This window comes from Setaria viridis, chromosome 9 (genome assembly GCF_005286985.2).
Source record: "Setaria viridis chromosome 9, Setaria_viridis_v4.0, whole genome shotgun sequence".
NCBI classification, from domain to species: Eukaryota; Viridiplantae; Streptophyta; class Magnoliopsida; order Poales; family Poaceae; genus Setaria; species Setaria viridis.
In genome coordinates, this window is record NC_048271.2 from 48,056,178 (window position 1) to 48,072,641 (window position 16,464).

At 44.4% G+C, this 16,464-nt stretch overlaps 2 protein-coding genes across 2 annotated transcripts; one reads left to right on the forward strand and one right to left on the reverse strand.

Moving 5' to 3' along the window:
- The first annotated feature begins 8,246 nt into the window (after positions 1-8,246).
- LOC117837435 (coronatine-insensitive protein homolog 2) lies at positions 8,247-11,300 on the forward strand. Its single transcript, XM_034717055.2, has 3 exons — positions 8,247-9,012; positions 9,453-9,939; positions 10,055-11,300. The coding sequence occupies exons 1-3, from the start codon at positions 8,507-8,509 to the stop codon at positions 10,838-10,840; spliced, it is 1,779 nt and encodes a 592-aa protein (XP_034572946.1). The 5' UTR covers positions 8,247-8,506; the 3' UTR covers positions 10,841-11,300.
- A 1,291-nt stretch (positions 11,301-12,591) lies between these two features.
- On the reverse strand, positions 12,592-15,824 carry LOC117837436 (uncharacterized). The gene is made up of 7 exons (XM_034717056.2): positions 15,689-15,824; positions 14,502-14,524; positions 14,342-14,401; positions 14,129-14,240; positions 13,878-14,027; positions 13,495-13,558; positions 12,592-13,355 (listed from the first exon to the last, which is right to left on the reverse strand). The coding sequence occupies exons 2-7, from the start codon at positions 14,522-14,524 to the stop codon at positions 12,769-12,771; spliced, it is 996 nt and encodes a 331-aa protein (XP_034572947.1). The 5' UTR covers positions 15,689-15,824; the 3' UTR covers positions 12,592-12,768.
- Positions 15,825-16,464: the final 640 nt, after the last annotated feature.

Consider the following 16,464-nt stretch of genomic DNA (forward strand, 5'->3'; position numbering starts at 1 on the left):
TTGGCAGTTTAGTAGATAAAAGTTGCTAAACTTTAGTAACTAAAATTTAGCAAGGTGAAACCAAACACCCCCTCATTCTGTGCTGTGACGGTGTGACCAAGTCTTCCTGTCGAGTGTGCTTGGGCGGTTCTATACGCTTCTCAGGATGAATGACTGCGATTTTACGCTATCCAATGAAACCTGGCCTAGATCACAGGCCTGGATATGGAACCTGAAAACCATAGCCTGGCTCAGCTGCGGGTTCCACATCTTAGCCCTTGTCAGTATAGACGGCATGTCATTTTTATTTCCTCGGGTTTAATTCTAGATTCGCTAAGGATCCTGAATTCCTAGTCCCAAAACGAGGTTAAGGGATTTGCTGCTGCTAGGAACAAAGACAACATTGAGGTTTGGCACTTGAGCTGCAAATGGAGAAACAAATTTTGCTGGGCTGTGTGTGGAACCAGAAACTAGGCTAAAAAGACTATCAGGCCATCCTATTTTAATTTTTAAGCCCACCAAAGCAGCTTTATCATCATCCATTTGCCGATTTTCCTGACACTGTATGCCCCCCCCCTGTGGAATGTGTGGCCGAAGCCCAGTCCTTCCTTACGGGAATCGTCGTTTGCAGTTGCATTTTCGGTAGATTCATCTTTTATGGGTCAGTTCTTGTAGCTGTTGCTATTGCTCGATCTACCTTGCAGCTTTTCCCCTTCCGTTATGCTTTTCAACTAGGTTCATCTAAATTATTGCTCGATCTAACAACTCGTTGGTGAGATTATGACTGGCATAACGGTCCACTAGGGTCATCACCGGAAAAGAGGAGATTCGTATGCTGGTTTTGCCAGCATACTTTATAATTTTGCTCAACTTTTGCTGGAATATAAAAGCACTACCGTTTAATACTAGTCCACTACGGACGAAAAGCTTGCGAATCATGGAGGTGGGGCCTGGCCACTATATTTCTGCCCATTATTTCGTATTTTGGACTGGTCATGCAGAAACTTTGTGCAATTGATTGGTTCCAATTTGTATCGACTAGAATTAGTTCTGTCGCTGCTTATTTGTCTCTCTTGACCTCCTTTCCCTTAGAAAGGAATCGTTTACTGCTAGTGAGAGAACAAAGAAAAAACTTTGCCACTACTTACTAGTATACTAGAATACTAGTCAAAAGTATCTGCGATTTGACTATGGTGCAATTCTGAACTTCTGATGCATATCAGCATATGTATGACTGTGGAGTGTAATTGTGCCAGAGACAAAAGATGCAAGAGAACGCGAAGAAGGTGATATGATTATATTTTTTAAAAATGACGATGATAGGCTATGGAATATACTGCTTAGGTCTGCAATTCTGTTATCTAGGTGTTCAATATATTTCTCCAAAAAGGTTCGTGGATGTCGCTGTATCACCACAGGTTATTCTCTACGCTCGTGTCGAACAATGTATGCTCGGTGTTATCGTGTTGTTTGGCTAATTGGCTCCATCTTGAAATTATGTTTCTTGCTCTTGTGCACGCTTATTGCATCGCACCTGGTAATACTTTCTTGGTAACAAGACAAAATCAATCCAGTAAGAACTACTTAATTAAACAAAAATAAACACATAAACTCAAGTCAAAAGAGAACTTGCCTCACACAGGGTCTTTCAATTCTCTACTCTCTAGCATCTAAATACTTTGATGTATGCCGATGATATAAGTTAGTCAAAGCTAGTGTAACATGATGAAATTTGTTTTCAACGGGAGATAGTAGGACGCTGCACGCTAAAGCAGCTCATCAAACTTCCCTTTAATTCGGAGTTATGAGCCGAGAGCGTACTTGTCACACTCAATTCTTGGTCTGGCACACTCGCTTGAGCGAATCGTCTATAAGTAGATTGGTACAAAGCCTAAACAGATTACAGCTACCACAAAGAGGATGTGTCAGATAAACACAAGGCATCCTTTAAGGGATGAACCTACCGGTAGGCTCACGAGATCTAGTGCCTTTTTTTTCTTAAGGGCAACGATCTTTTTCGAAGAAATTTAAGAGCACGATCTAGCGGCGGATTTCACTGGCAAACACAGTACGCAACGTTCCGTGCGATCCCTATCCTATGCCAGTTTAACGATGCGACAGCGACCGTGCGCCGCGGCGTGCCCTCACCCTGCCTGGGCTTCTTCAGGAGGGGCTTCCCATTTCGGGTTCGGGGACACGACGCCTTTCCCGGGCCGCGAGGACACGGAAGCACCCGCGCCGATCCCCACCCACCCAACCCGCCCAGCCATGTGGGCGCGCCGCCCGTGGTCGCCTGCCTGGAAAGCGCGCCGCCGCGTAGCCTTTCGGCGAAAGCGCCCCCACACCCAAGGCCTCAGCCCCCAGCCCCGTCTGCCTCCGTCCCTTTCGACGCTGCTTCCCGTGACTGGAGCCGTCGCCCGCCGGCACGCCAAACGGTCGGAGAGCGCATGATCCTTCCTCCCTCGCTCACACGCCGCGGCACGCACGGCACACCTGCCGGCTGCCGTGCCCGTGCGGGTTGCGCCGCCGCCCGCCCGCCCCTTGGATTGCTTGCGTGCTTGCTCGGTGCTCGCCCGCCGGACGCCGCTACCTCGCTGTCTGAACTCGTCACCCGGGCTTGAGATAAGGGCCGTTACCGTTCGTCAGGAGAGATTCCGGTCAGCATGATAATCATTCCGAAAGGTTGCGCGTCGGCTCCCCAGCGATGGGTATTTGCCCTGGATCACGGGCGATGCATCTAGACGGAATTTCTGTGTAGTAACTCAATTTGACTCCAAATATAGGTTGCTTTAGACTTTGTGGCTCTTCTAGAAATGCTAGTTGATGTAAGACTTGGTGCTACTTCTTCCCCCATAGGCCCATAGTTTCCTCTTATGCCCTTGCTAAACTAATTACTCCCTCTAGTCTAAGTAAGTGACGTTTTCTTTTCCTGCCCGCAAAAAAAAAAATTCTTGATGTCAACTATTCCAAACTTTGATTATAGTCTATAGATTATTTCATGTTTTTTTGCGGAATAGATTATTTCATGTTGAGTTTTAATGCTTTATAGTATACTTTTGTCATGTGTTACAAATAATATATTACAACGAAAAGTGATGACCAAATAAGTTATGTTCTTTAGATTGATCGTGCCAGTCTCAATGAGTGTACCGATTCTTTGATAAGAAAATCCATATTGTACCAAATACATACTAGCTTACTTCTCTTTTCAACGAGTAAAAAGCAAAAGCACTAGGGCATTTTCAAATTCATGTCAATACTAAAAATCTTTCGTGAGGCCATCCTCATGAGTGATTTTATATTTATGTTCCAAAAGCCACATAAGCAAGAGAACATTTAATCCAGGGTGGAAATAACTTCATACAATGCATTTTTCATTTTTTTCCTAGGACAAGCAAGACACAAATTATCTTGAAAATGGTGTATACAAGTTTTCATCGTCATGAAACTCATTTCACATCTTTCTTCATTAGCTTTTTACCGCATCATAAAAATGCCGACATGGCACTATTTAATGAAAATGAAACTCTTACTACATTTCGAATCTCAAGGCATTCACACTCTAAAAGAATTAATAAAATTCAAGGCATATAGGTACAGTCTATTTTAGTATACACTAAAGTCATTCCTCATGAAGGTTTCACAAAAAAAAACATTTTCATTAAATAATGTGACATGTCACCAAGCCTTGATGACATGGTAAGATAATTAAGAGAAAGAGGAAAGGAGTTTCATCTGATGAAACTGGGTGTACATTATTTCTAAGATTATGAAACTTGCATTGAGGGCTAGAGAGTTTCATTTCGTCTAATTGTATCCAATCCCGTGTATCTCAGTTAAATGGTATGGCAAGCCTATAAAATATTGAAACCACGAAATAAAACTATGTATTGAAGGATTTGTTTCATTCGTGAACCCAAATCTCTTTAGATGATGTGATACTCTTGAAAATAGCGAAATGAAACTGCCAAAATGACCTAGTGACTCAACATCCGGAGGAGGCCTCATCGAAGTGGGCTAGGATGCGAACTGAGTTACGTTCAGCTCTGGTAGGCGACGTGCCCAACGACAACGAGGCGTTAGTGGTGACTTCGTCAATCTCGAGGATTTGCTGGCTCGGTCTTTCCGAGGTGCTCATAGGGGTAGGGTTGCGTGTATTCGTAGGGACGAGTGTGCGTACGTATATGTGAGCGTCTATGTTTGTACTGTGTGATTCAAGAAAAAAAGAATGGGCTAAGATGAATTTCATCCATTATCTCCAAAATTCCAAAGTATCATTTTAGTGGTCGTGGTGCGTTTTGTCGAGTTAATGGCAGCGAAGCATACCGCACGCTGTAAATGTTCTAAAACCACTTGTCTTTAATATACGACATTTGCTAAAAAGAGGTCACATCTCAAGTAGCTTTTCCATCCTCTCACTCAGCCTAGCCGAGGTGCCTAAGAATATTACATCGAAGACGCTCAAATAACCCGTACTCCCCGTTCAACCGTGCATGCTTCGGCCGCATGCGCGTTGGCAATGCCTAAACGTGACCAAAGTAACGGGGAAAACGAGACGGAAATCGACGATGATGCTCTCTTCAGGGAGGGCTCCTAGCTCTGCGGCCGCGGCAGCAAGACCGGCCGCGCGCGGTTAAGAAGAACGTGCGGCATGAGCCCGTCCACGAGCACTCCCCGGCGTCCGCGGACCGCGCGCTGCCCAGCGCGGAGGGGGCATGCGCATTCGCTTGCGCCCCCGGTTGCCATGCATGGAGCACAAGCACAAAAGCGTGCTCGCTCCTACGACTGCGCCCGTCTATTTTGATGCTTGCGGCTCTCCGAATTTAGCCATCCAGCTAGCCTCGTCGAGCGATGGAGCTCTCCCTCCCTCCTCCCATCCTCCGCCAGTCGCCGCATAGCCGGGCGGCGGGTGATGAGCCACCGGCCACTCAACTTTTCTCTCCAGTTCGGGGGTGCAAGCCAAGAAGGTGGACACATGCCTGGGAGCGGCCGGTGTCAAGAGCCATTGCTTCCTTCCTCTCCGAACAAGTGTGGTTCTTGTTCTTTATTTTCTCCCCCGATCGATGAAGCATTGATGCCGTGTCGTCTTTTCAAACTCTCGTGTTCGTGCAAATTTTTCGACTATCTTCGTGTGTGCATTGTGCATGGATCAGAGGATATCAAGAGGAAATCCCACGGGAGGACAGGTTGATAACCCAACAATGTTGACGCCAGCCGGCTTTGTCTTTGTATCGAAATGCCACCCCCTCCAATGCCTGTCGCTTCCGGTTCCAGGTACTTTCCATACCAAATCCTCTCGTTTTATAGGAGTTGTTTTAAAATGTAATTTTGTTGAAACTCTGTATGGCTCGTCAATGCTATCTCTCATAGCTGCACTTTAGGGGATCGTGTCACATGGAACCCTACGTAGTTTGTTCAGAGGTTGGAACTTGGAAGTATCAACGCCGCTGCAGCCAGTAGTCTGGACAAGCCGGGCACACACATCGGTGGCATACAGCCGTTTCTCCTAGAAAGGAATAGTACAGGTCCAACCATTTGAGTAGAGCTGGAGTATATATATGAATAAAAATTCAACAATAGTTTTACATTTTTAATAACATTGGTTTTGTTCTTTGAATAGGGCATGGATTACATTAATGATTAAACAATAATAGTGATTGCAACCTCGGTATAAAGGATCATATAGATTAAATAAATTACACAAAATGGAGATGAAGAATACAAAGAACATGGCACAAAAACTCTACCGAAATAAAACTAAAAGGTCCCTGACTTTGAAAGGCAACAAGAGATATGCGTATAAACGAGTGCAGCTTCAAACCTTGACCAACTCTAGCTCGTGCAAGAGTCTATAAACAAGCATCAGCCACTATCTTTGTTTATCTGGCAGATCAGCAAGTCAGCGCCATCAAACAAGCAAAGCGGCCTTCCAAGATCTTCATCGTTCAAAAGAAAAGAAGAAAATATCTTAATTTGGTCTGTTTTGGTCTAACATTTTTTTTCTCGAATTCACAAAAGAACCCTGTGGCGTTGCACTGAGAGAAACAAAAATCTAGAAGCATACCATCCCTTGCACCGTTAAAAGCCACTCTTAACAGCTTTGCATACGCCACACATACCAATATTAAAAACACTGACAAGCACACAATTATCGTGGTGCTCTCGAACAAGCTCTAAGAGTGGCTAGCAGATTCAGACCATTATCCAGTGGACCAGCAATATGTATAATCAAGCTGTTTGCGTTGAACTATCAAATACTAAAAGCTAAGCCCTCGGGTTGTGGTGAGAAATCTTGTAAATTCAATATTCTAAATGGAAAACACTAAATTTGTACTCTCCCCATCTTCATCTGATCACAAAATCGACAGTGGGCAGTGGAGGATCCAGCCATGTCCCCATACCAGCTGCCGTCCAATGGAGCACCCTCTAAACCCGTCCTTCATTTTTGTATATATGGAAGAGAATGTGTGCTTCTGTTCTAAATCCGACACCAGTTATTTGGACCTCATGTCTCCCAAATTAAAGTTCCACGGCTGGACTGGATGGCTCTCTTGAAAAATAATGCCTCATCAGCTGACTTCGCAAAATATTTCTTCCAATCTAAAAACTACCAAATATGCTCAGTTGGCACTTTTTGGCTAAAGATTAACCTTGAATAAAAATAATCCCGAGAATCCAAGTAGCCATCAAAGGAGTACCATGAATGTTGAGAGTCCAATGTCGATCCAGCAAAGGCTCATGAATAGTGTGTTTGATGGCTCAGCATTTAGGAACTAGAGCTATCAAACGAGGAGCGAAATCAGCAATAACTTTGCCATGGAGCCGCGTATACCATCCCCCACCATAGTTCTTATGCCCCCTCCCCAAAACCCACACACACCTTCCTGCAAGCTAGCTTTGTCAACTAGAGAAGCCCGCCCGACGAGCCAAGGCCTTTGGCACTGATTAAGGTTTTGTTTGGATATATTTCTCCTAGCCACGTTTAGATTATAATCTAAGTGAAGATTTTCTCGCTTCTCGCTTCTTGTAGTTCAAATCTCTGAAGCGGCATACCACATAAGCGAGAATCGGTGGAAATAAGCAAAACGTTTGGCGGGATTCTCGCTTATTTCCACTGATAAACCGCTTATAAGTGGAAACAAACGGGGTCTAAGCCTACAAAGCTATAAAATGTTGCCCGCTGCGTCCCACCATTTTAACTTTAGATAACCCTAGGTCTTCCTCTATGCCGTTGATGTCAATGCATGGACAGTCATGAAATGGTCAGACCAATCTCTAACCTTAATCCCAGTGAGAAATCTAAATCTTTAATATGGGACAAATGTTTGGTTGTTTGAACATATATGGTAAATATTTTGGTTGCTTGAACCAAGTAGAATATGGATAGGATTGGTGGCCTTAGACGGGACAGGTACATTTCATCATGTTTGGTCGCTAGTATGGGATCATATAAAGGTTTATGTTTGTTTGTTGTTAGGCTGATTGCATGGAATGGTTCGGGCAATTACAAATTTGTTTAGTTAGGGCCGTTTACCTATCTTTAAACCATTTCAATATAATTTTAATGTAATATATTATCTAGTTTCACTATTATTTTTGTTCAACATAAAAGAAATCAGCAATGTATGATGAGCAAGGTTCACACGGCTAGACCGTTTGCCACGTATGCAGGTGATAGCAGAGCATGCCGACTGCGAGCTGTCCGGCCGTATAGGATGACGTGGTTCAACTTTTTTTTATGGAACGGTGTAGAATCTTATAGGTATATTCTTAGGATCCTCCCATCCTTGATAAGTTGGTACAGTACACGTAAAGAAACGGACATAAGCACGTATGCATGTGACAGAGCATAGCGCACCGAGTGCAATTGTCCGAGATGGTGTGAAACGCACACAAACACGTATGCAGATGATGGATCATAGCGCACCGATCGCAAGGCGTTCGAAATGACATGATTCCGCCGTTTTTACGCAAAGAAATTACCACAAACACGTAAGTAGGTGACTTAGCATAGCGCGTCGATTATGAGCGGTCCAAAATGACGTGGTTTGGCTATTTTCTTATTGGTACAATATATGGATGTCCCCTCCATATATAGGATCATCCCATCCATGAATAGAAGAATGAAGGCGCAACACAACCAGCAGTCCGGCACCGCCGGTTCACGTTAATCCTAGTATAGGCGAAAAAAAATATCCGCGGCCCCAAGCCCCACTTGTCAGGCGGTGCGGGTGCATCGCGTTGCCTATGGCGGACATCCACTGCAGCAGTGACGCGGGTGGCCGCCCCCCTCGCGCAGCCGCACACCGCCCGGAGAAAAAGGTCTCACCGTCACCTCGCCCCGACCGGAACCCCTAAATTCCCCATCCCTCCCTTTCCCCTTCCTCTCCCACTCCACCGCACCCCCACCTCAAACCACTCCACCCCCGTGCAAATCCGCTGGCCGCGGCGAGAGAGGGCGAGGAGGGAACAGATCAGGTGGTGGCGGATCGGTGGCTGGCTCGGCCTGACTTCTTCGGCGGGCGCGATGGGCGGCGAGGTCGAGGGGGGCGGGGGGCGGCAGCTGGGGCGGGTGCTGAGCTTCGGGATCCCGGACACGGCGCTGGGGCTGGTGATGGGGTACGTGGAGGACCCCTGGGACCGCGACGCCATCTCGCTGGTCTGCCGCCACTGGTGCCGCGTCGACGCGCTCAGCCGCAAGCACGTCACGGTCGCCATGGCCTACTCCACCACGCCCGAGCGCCTCTTCCGGCGATTCCCGTGCCTCGAGTCGCTCAAGCTCAAGGCCAAGCCCCGCGCGGCCATGTTCAACCTCATCTCCGACGACTGGGGCGGGTCGGCGTCGCCTTGGATCCGGCAGCTCTCGGCCACCTTCCACTTCCTCAAGAAGCTCCACCTGCGCAGGATGATAGTGTCCGACGATGACATCAGCATCCTCGTCCGCGCCAAGGCTCACATGCTCGTATCGCTCAAGCTTGACCGCTGCTCCGGCTTCTCCACGCCCTCCATCGCACTTGTCGCCCGCTCCTGCAAGTAAATCACTCTCTCCCCTTCTGTAATTAACTTATTATTACTTTATCTACAGTTTCCCGTTCCTCTTAAAAAGAAATTTACGGTTTTACTGATGTTTTCTAGAGAGTGGATGGATAAGGTTCTTCCCCTTCGCAAGAAAAGAGAAAGTGTGCATTTATTGTGTTGTTTTTTATGATGCTATATGAGTCGCACCTCACACCTAGAGAAATATAGATTTTCAACAGGAATTAGGAATTTTTGATCTTTAGTTCCATTGTGGTAACTTTTTTGAAGTAAAAGTTCCATTGTGGTATGGCTTTCTATATTTCCGCTTTGCTTGGTAGAGGTTAGTTCGGATAGAAATAGACCATGTCGAGAAGGGGATATACAATTTATTAGAAGAACCTACATTTTAGATTTGGGCTCCACATTTACCCTCCCATGTCTTTTTTCATGTGCAGGAAACTGGAAACACTGTTCCTGGAAGAAAGTACAATTGCTGAGAATGAAAATGATGAATGGATTCGCGAGCTTGCTACAAACAATTCTGTTCTGGAGACACTGAATTTCTTTCTGACAGATCTCAGGGCATCCCCAGAATATCTTACCCTCCTTGTGCGCAATTGCCAGATGCTGAAAACTCTGAAGATTAGCGAATGTCTCATGCCTGACCTAACCGGTTTGTTCCGCACAGCACAAACACTACAAGAGTTTGCTGGCGGTGCCTTTGAAGAGCCGGGTCAGCAGGTGGCGAATAGAAATTATGAGAATTACTACTTCCCCCCTTCGCTGCACCGCTTGGGTTTGCACTACATGGGAGCAAATGAGATGCAGATACTTTTTCCATATTCTGCGGCTCTTAAGAAGTTGGATCTTCAATTTACACTCCTTAACACAGAGGATCACTGTCAGATAGTTCAGCGCTGCCCCAATCTGGAAGTTTTAGAGGTATTTCAGATTATTGTTGTACATACTTTTTGCTTTCCTGATTTAAAAGTTGCAAAATTAATATGCTATTTTTAATGTGTTGTATTGATGTTCCTTTTTCTATGGGGGGGAACAGGCAAGGGATGTGATAGGGGATCGTGGATTACAAGTGGTTGCACAGACCTGCAAGAAATTGCAGAGGCTCAGAATAGAGAGAGGAGATGATGATCACGGAGGTCTTGAGGATGAACAAGGTGTAATTTCACAGGTTGGAGTTATGGCTGTAGCCCAAGGCTGCCCTGAGTTGACATACTGGGCAATACATGTCTCAGACATCACCAATGCAGCTCTAGAAGCGGTTGGTACATTCAGCAGAAATCTTAATGATTTCCGCCTTGTCCTGCTTGATAGAGAAGCGCATATAACAGAATTTCCACTGGACAACGGGGTTCGTGCTTTGCTGAGAGGTTGCACCAAACTCAGGAGGTTTGCATTTTATGTGAGACCTGGGGTCTTAACCGATGTTGGCCTTGGCTATGTTGGAGAATTTAGTAAGAGCATTCGTTACATGTTGCTGGGTAATGTTGGTGAGTCTGATAATGGAATTATGCAGCTATCAAGAGGCTGCCCAAGCTTGCAAAAACTGGAGCTAAGGGGTTGTGTATTTAGTGAGCATGCATTAGCCATGGCTGCGCTCCAGCTAAAGTCACTGAGATATCTGTGGGTGCAAGGATACAAGGCTTCTCCAACTGGCGCTGATCTTATGGCTATGGTACGCCCCTTCTGGAACATTGAATTTATTGCCCCAGACCAAGATGGACCTTGCCCAGATATTAAGAAACAGATTCTGGCATACTACTCCCTTGCTGGAAGGAGGACAGATTGCCCTCCATCGGTAATTCCACTCTACCCAGCATTTTAGTGTACATGCTTCTTTTTGCCAGACTAAATCTCATGGCAAGTATAGTTCCATTATTCACATTATCTGTGAAATCAATGGTGCCTGTTCCGCCAAATGATGAGGGCAGGGCATGAGAACATTCCATTGCACAGAATCCCAAAACGAAGCATTAAGCAGGACGTGCAGCTTGAGGAACGGAGTGCTCTACGTACTAGCCAGAGACCAGTCACGCGTACCTGAAGGCAGCACTTATGCATCAGCTTATCCCAACTGGCTAGTATGGACATGTAAACTTTATCATTTTGACTAGTTTTGGACAAACAATTTTGTAATAATGTGCCTTTTAGTGTATCTAATCGTGTTTCAGTTCTTAAGCTGTATGCAATGTATCGCTATGTTGAACATGTAGTTCTTAAGCTGTATGCAATGTATCTACAATCTGACTTGCTGTGATTCGCTGAACAATATGGATTTTCCTCAATTCCTTTCTGCTCTACAGTCTGTCTTGCTTTCGTATTTGGTCTTATGCGGTGACAGGACCATGCTGCTCGCCTGCTCCGTATCTGACCTGGAATCCTGGAAATCTTGGTTTCATGTTCATCCATGACATGTTTCAGGAGGTAAAGAAAACAGCACCATCCTCTTCTTGGCACGATTGCATCTTTTTAGTTAGAAGGGCATGAACGCAGCAGTAATGAGGGAAACAGGATTGTTTGTTTTTCATCTTAACTTTGATGTCTATCGTGTAATTATATTGTCCGAGAAACGGTATCGAGTTATGCTTCCGCTTGCTTAGTTTGATTTCTCAGGAATCTGCAAGCTGCTATGTGCTGTGTTTGGCTGATTTTCAGAGTTTGTTGCCGAGCTTGTAACCAGCTATATTCTCCAAGCTGGTAGGTGCTGTGCTGAAGGTACTTTCCCCTCTCAAGACAGAGAGGTTTTTTTTCCCCTTTTGAGATGATGAATAGGAAGAGAAGTTCTTTTGGTTCATTGGTTGAGCAGTTGATAAGTCATTATATATACCATAACAGAATTTGGTAAAAAAATGTTACTAGAAATAGTTGAGGTCGAACTCTCTCTCAAATTCAAAAGTAAGCGTCTTATTACAAGTCACAAGCTTTATGTTCCGTCCTCTTTCACTCTACGTGAGCTCGTTTGGACAGGTGCGCATAGACACCAAAGCCTTTTCTTCTCACATGTGAGAATGAGAGCAGATGAATACAGAAGATAAACGGAAGAATAATAAAAAGTGTAAAATATTTAAACTATAACCATGCTTTTATCAAGTGAGACGACATGTTCTGACTTTCTGAAGTTTTTCTTTCGATGAATAAAATTCTCAGAGGAAACTATGTAGAGAAATTTTGCAGGTAAAGCATTAGTCGTAGCAGCGTAACTGTGCGGGCACTACTTCTCCAATTCTGTGGCACGTGATAGGATTTTGCTGTTTCGCAAAAAAAAAAGTGATAGGATTTTGCGGTCTCCGCTTGGAAGAATTGTGCTCGTGGTGGCGAGGAAGTGGGGTGCACAGTGCACGTGCTTCCTCCATTCACAACGATTGACGAACGACGAGCAGTGATGAAGCTGTTTTAACGAAGACGTACCCGCATGAAACTTGTAAAGATCCAAGCAATACAGCTGATGAAAGAGCCTGGCTCTATCCAAATTACCTAGGACCTCAAAGGAGAACCAAACCTTCTGCTTTCGGAAGGTGCATTCACCAAGTACCATTTCGTCAGATTTACCAACTAAATTACCAAGAATAGCATCAATAGAGACAACAACGTCAATAACATTTCTGAAATATGGCAGTACCTCATACAACATAAACATAATACACAAATGCACACACCCCACGCTGTTTCAAGTTCAGAATAGAAATATTAACATACATAATTCCCATAGATACAGAACGCATCTTATTCTTGCCTAGTACACAGACCTCCAGCTCAAGCTGAGCGCTCCCTAGAGACAGACCTAGAGTACGAACTCCGACTGTGAGAATAGCTTTCCCTTGAACGACGCCTCTTGCCAGAAGATCTGCTGCGTGTGCGTTCCCTTCTACTATGCCCTTTCTTTGGAGAATAGCTCGTTGATCTTTCTGACACTGGGGAACAGCTTCGAGAATAGCTTCCCTGTGGCGATAAACTGCGTGAATAGCTCCGACCTCTAGCCCTTGGTGAAGCACTGGGTGACCTGGAGACAGATCGATAGCGGCGCCTGCTGTAGTATGGTGAAGCGGAACGGTCATAGGAAGGTGACCTCCGTCTTCTGTAGCGGTATGGAGACCTTGAACGGTACCGACTGCTGTAGTAAGGCGAGTATGACCGGCGCCGATCATAGGGGGAGTATGATCGCCGTCTGTCGTAGGGGGAGTATGATCGCCTTCTGTCATAGGGGGAGTGCGATCGTCGCCTGTCATACGGAGAGTATGATCGGCGTCTACTATAAGGAGAATAAGATCGTTCACGATCAGGTGAGTAGCGTGAGCTGTAACGGTCCCTCCGAACAGGCGAGTTGCTTGGGGACCTCCGTCCTGGTGTCACCATGTAAATGAAATGGTCGGTAACAAGTTATTATCAAGAGAGACTAGCAATGCTTATTGACTTTATTGTTCTGAAAATTGGGAGCAAAAGTAACCAAAGATGATAGGTGAATAGTTCACGGCCACTTACCACGTGATGATTTTGTGCCAAGATACTTCCCAGGTGTTGGGGTTCTACCTCGTCTTCTCTTTGCCTGTGTAATATGAGACTCTATAAGAAGGCGTCTTTGACATTAAAAGCACGAGTGGTCAATTGTTGAGAATCTGAATAACACATTTAATACGAAAAATAATACAATGTAGGGCATACAACCCTTTGGATGAGGTGGCATGGTTTGGTGTTAGGTTGTATGAGTTTGTTGCAGAGCAGCTACCAACATCTACCCTGTTGCTGCCAAAAAAATCTTCAACGAAGAGAACACTCAAAAGTTCAGCATAAAAGACTAATCAGAGATACACTCCATAGAGAAGTTAAATATAGAAGTTCACACATAAGCACTATTATGATTTTACCTTCTCAACAGTTATGACCCGACCTTCCAACACAGAACGGTCCAGATATTTGATGCAGCGATCTGCCTCCTTAACAGTAGCCATGGTAACAAAACCAAACCCTCGCGATTCCCTTGTCCAAGGATCATGCACAATGCTTGCATCGATCACCTATAAAGCAGTCAGTAAGACAAACGGACCATTGAAGCAATTATATGGGAACTTATCAGAAATAACACTTTAAAGTTGCAGATATCTTTTGTAAAGGTTACCTCTCCCTCAGTAGAAAAGTGCTTCTCCAGATCCTGGTCCGTTACACGAGCTGACAAACCAGTCACATACAGGTTGTTCCCAGGGTTTTCAGCATCACTCGAGTCCACACTCCTAAATAAATTATAATTATACAAAATACCAAATACTCGTGTTACGAGCAACATATGACATTAGCAGAAACACATTAACAAGTCCAAGGATAAAGGGCATACCTAGACCGACTCCTGTATCTTGAATAGCTGCTTCTCCTGTATGGTGAGCGAGATTCATACCTTTTCCCCAGAAAACAAATAAAATATCACAACACCGCACCGAGCAAGAGATTTTTTAAGAAAATGGAAACAATGCTCTAGCTTTTCAAATAGTGCCTACCTTGATCCTCTTGAGTAAGACATCTGCAAGACAGAGATATCAATAAATATGTTAACATCCACAATGAGCATTCGAGCATACAGGCTAATAGATGACAGCATATATGAAATGAATACTGAATGAACGTTTGAAGCACATTGTGACTGCATAACATAAACAGCAAAGTGAACACTGAACAGATTACAGAAGGATCCAAATTGGGCATTGATTAGCACAAATATTCCTAAATTCTAATGAAATAACTTTCTGACGCAGCTACCTGATGTAACAGGACTACAGGAGTCATGATAAAAAAACTTCTTAAGTTTGAACTATAACCACCTTGTTCCACCTCTATTTTTTCTAATGGAAATTGTTTATTCCCTGTTAATCCCCTTGTCCCAGCTGTCCAGCTCCCATGCATTTGACTTCAGATATCTATGGTAGCGCACTACATTTATGCATTAAAAGTAATGCAACCCTAACATCCAGAGTCTGTTCCCACTACATTTTTTTTCACTAAAGTTTGTTGGCATCGCAATTCCATTCAATATCGAATAATCCAGTGGTTAGGAAAACACCATAATGAGTGATGTGGGCCAATTGAACATTTATTCTCTCTAAAAATTTATAGCCCTCCAAAATTTAATTTGTGGCCCTAGTGCCACTTTTTTTATTAAAATGTTCAACATATTACAATGAAACCCACACTCCAAACATAGGTTCTACACCAAAAGAAAGAAAGAAAAAATGCCACAACAGGTTATCCTTATCTTAGTTCCCTTCGTCTCATAAATCTAGTGTGTATTCAAATTCAAGCAAACACCAGAGTGGGAATCAACCTCTAACCCTAAATCATATCCCTATCTTATTATTTTTTTTAAAAAAACGCAGGAGAGCTGCGTTTCATTGTATTAGAGAGAGAGAAAAATAGTCCCCATACAACTCCCATCTTATTATGGGATAAACCGAACAATCTTCACTCGTAGTAACATGTCAAAGTCATAAGATGGCAGAACATGGCCACAACACCAAGAAAGAGAAACGCAAACATTCTAGCGGCAATTTAAAGCATCAGATCGGACACGCGCTACATAGCTAGCAGCATGAAGCAAAAAATTAGAGAAATTCTCCTCGCAGTCACAAATTCACATCACTCGACCAGCGTTTTGATGGCCTGATAAACCATAAAAGAAAATCGGATGTACCTTTCGTGGCCGCAACGATCCTGCCCCGGCGAAGCCTTCTCGTCCTCCCGCTCCTCGCTTGCGTCTCGCGTCAGTTAAGCACTGCCTTGCCCTTTTCTTCCCGTCGCCCCGTGTGTGTGTGATTAAATAGAGGTGGGCGCTGGGGGAAGGTTCTGGATGGGGAGCGGACGCGAAACGCGCTTCTTAAATCCGGTTGAATCGGCTGGGCGCACGCACCACGCCACCTTCCGGTTTACGAACACATGGCGCCGCTTCGCGCCATCCATCCATTTTCCCTTTTTCCATGATTTTATTTAGTTTTTCTACTTTCCGTTTTTTTGACTCATTTTCCCTTTGTTTGCCCACCTTAAGGTTTTCTACCATGGCCCATTTGCGATAGAGCTACTCTCTTCAAGTTTTCTGATGGTCCATTTATGACTCGACGCAATAAGGTTAAGTCAGAGCAAGACTCAACATCCAGTGCTGGTGTGGTTGAACGGTATCATATCAAATCCATATATTCGAAGTTTCCAAATAGACTCTTGTTATTTTTGTATATGCTGGTGTGGTTGAACGGTAAAGTACTAGTTGGGTCACAGTGCTCTTTATGCTAACCAATGACCTTCCTTTATGTGTTGCTATGTTATTTTTATTGGATTAGCGTACAAGCAGTCTGTGTACCGAACCCTTATAAGCCTCTGCATAAAAGAAATAAAAAGAAACGGCTTACGGTGAATGAGCAATGTTGATTAAAGAAAAAGCATTACCTAAAATAAATCCAAGCTACCTGGTGAGGT

Bases quoted from the DNA above. Each gene is read 5' to 3' on its own strand.
- LOC117837435 (XM_034717055.2), top strand. From the start codon at position 8,507: ATGGGCGGCGAGGTCGAGGGGGGCGGGGGGCGGCAGCTGGGGCGGGTG. The intron at 9,013-9,452 runs GTAAATCACTCT...TTTCATGTGCAG, and splicing joins CTTGTCGCCCGCTCCTGCAA to GAAACTGGAAACACTGTTCC. The intron at 9,940-10,054 runs GTATTTCAGATT...GGGGGGGAACAG, and splicing joins CCAATCTGGAAGTTTTAGAG to GCAAGGGATGTGATAGGGGA.
- LOC117837436 (XM_034717056.2), bottom strand. From the start codon at position 14,524: ATGTCTTACTCAAGAGGATCAAG. The intron at 14,402-14,501 runs GTAGGCACTATT...TCTGGGGAAAAG, and splicing joins TCTTACTCAAGAGGATCAAG to GTATGAATCTCGCTCACCAT. The intron at 14,241-14,341 runs GTATGCCCTTTA...TAATTTATTTAG, and splicing joins AGATACAGGAGTCGGTCTAG to GAGTGTGGACTCGAGTGATG.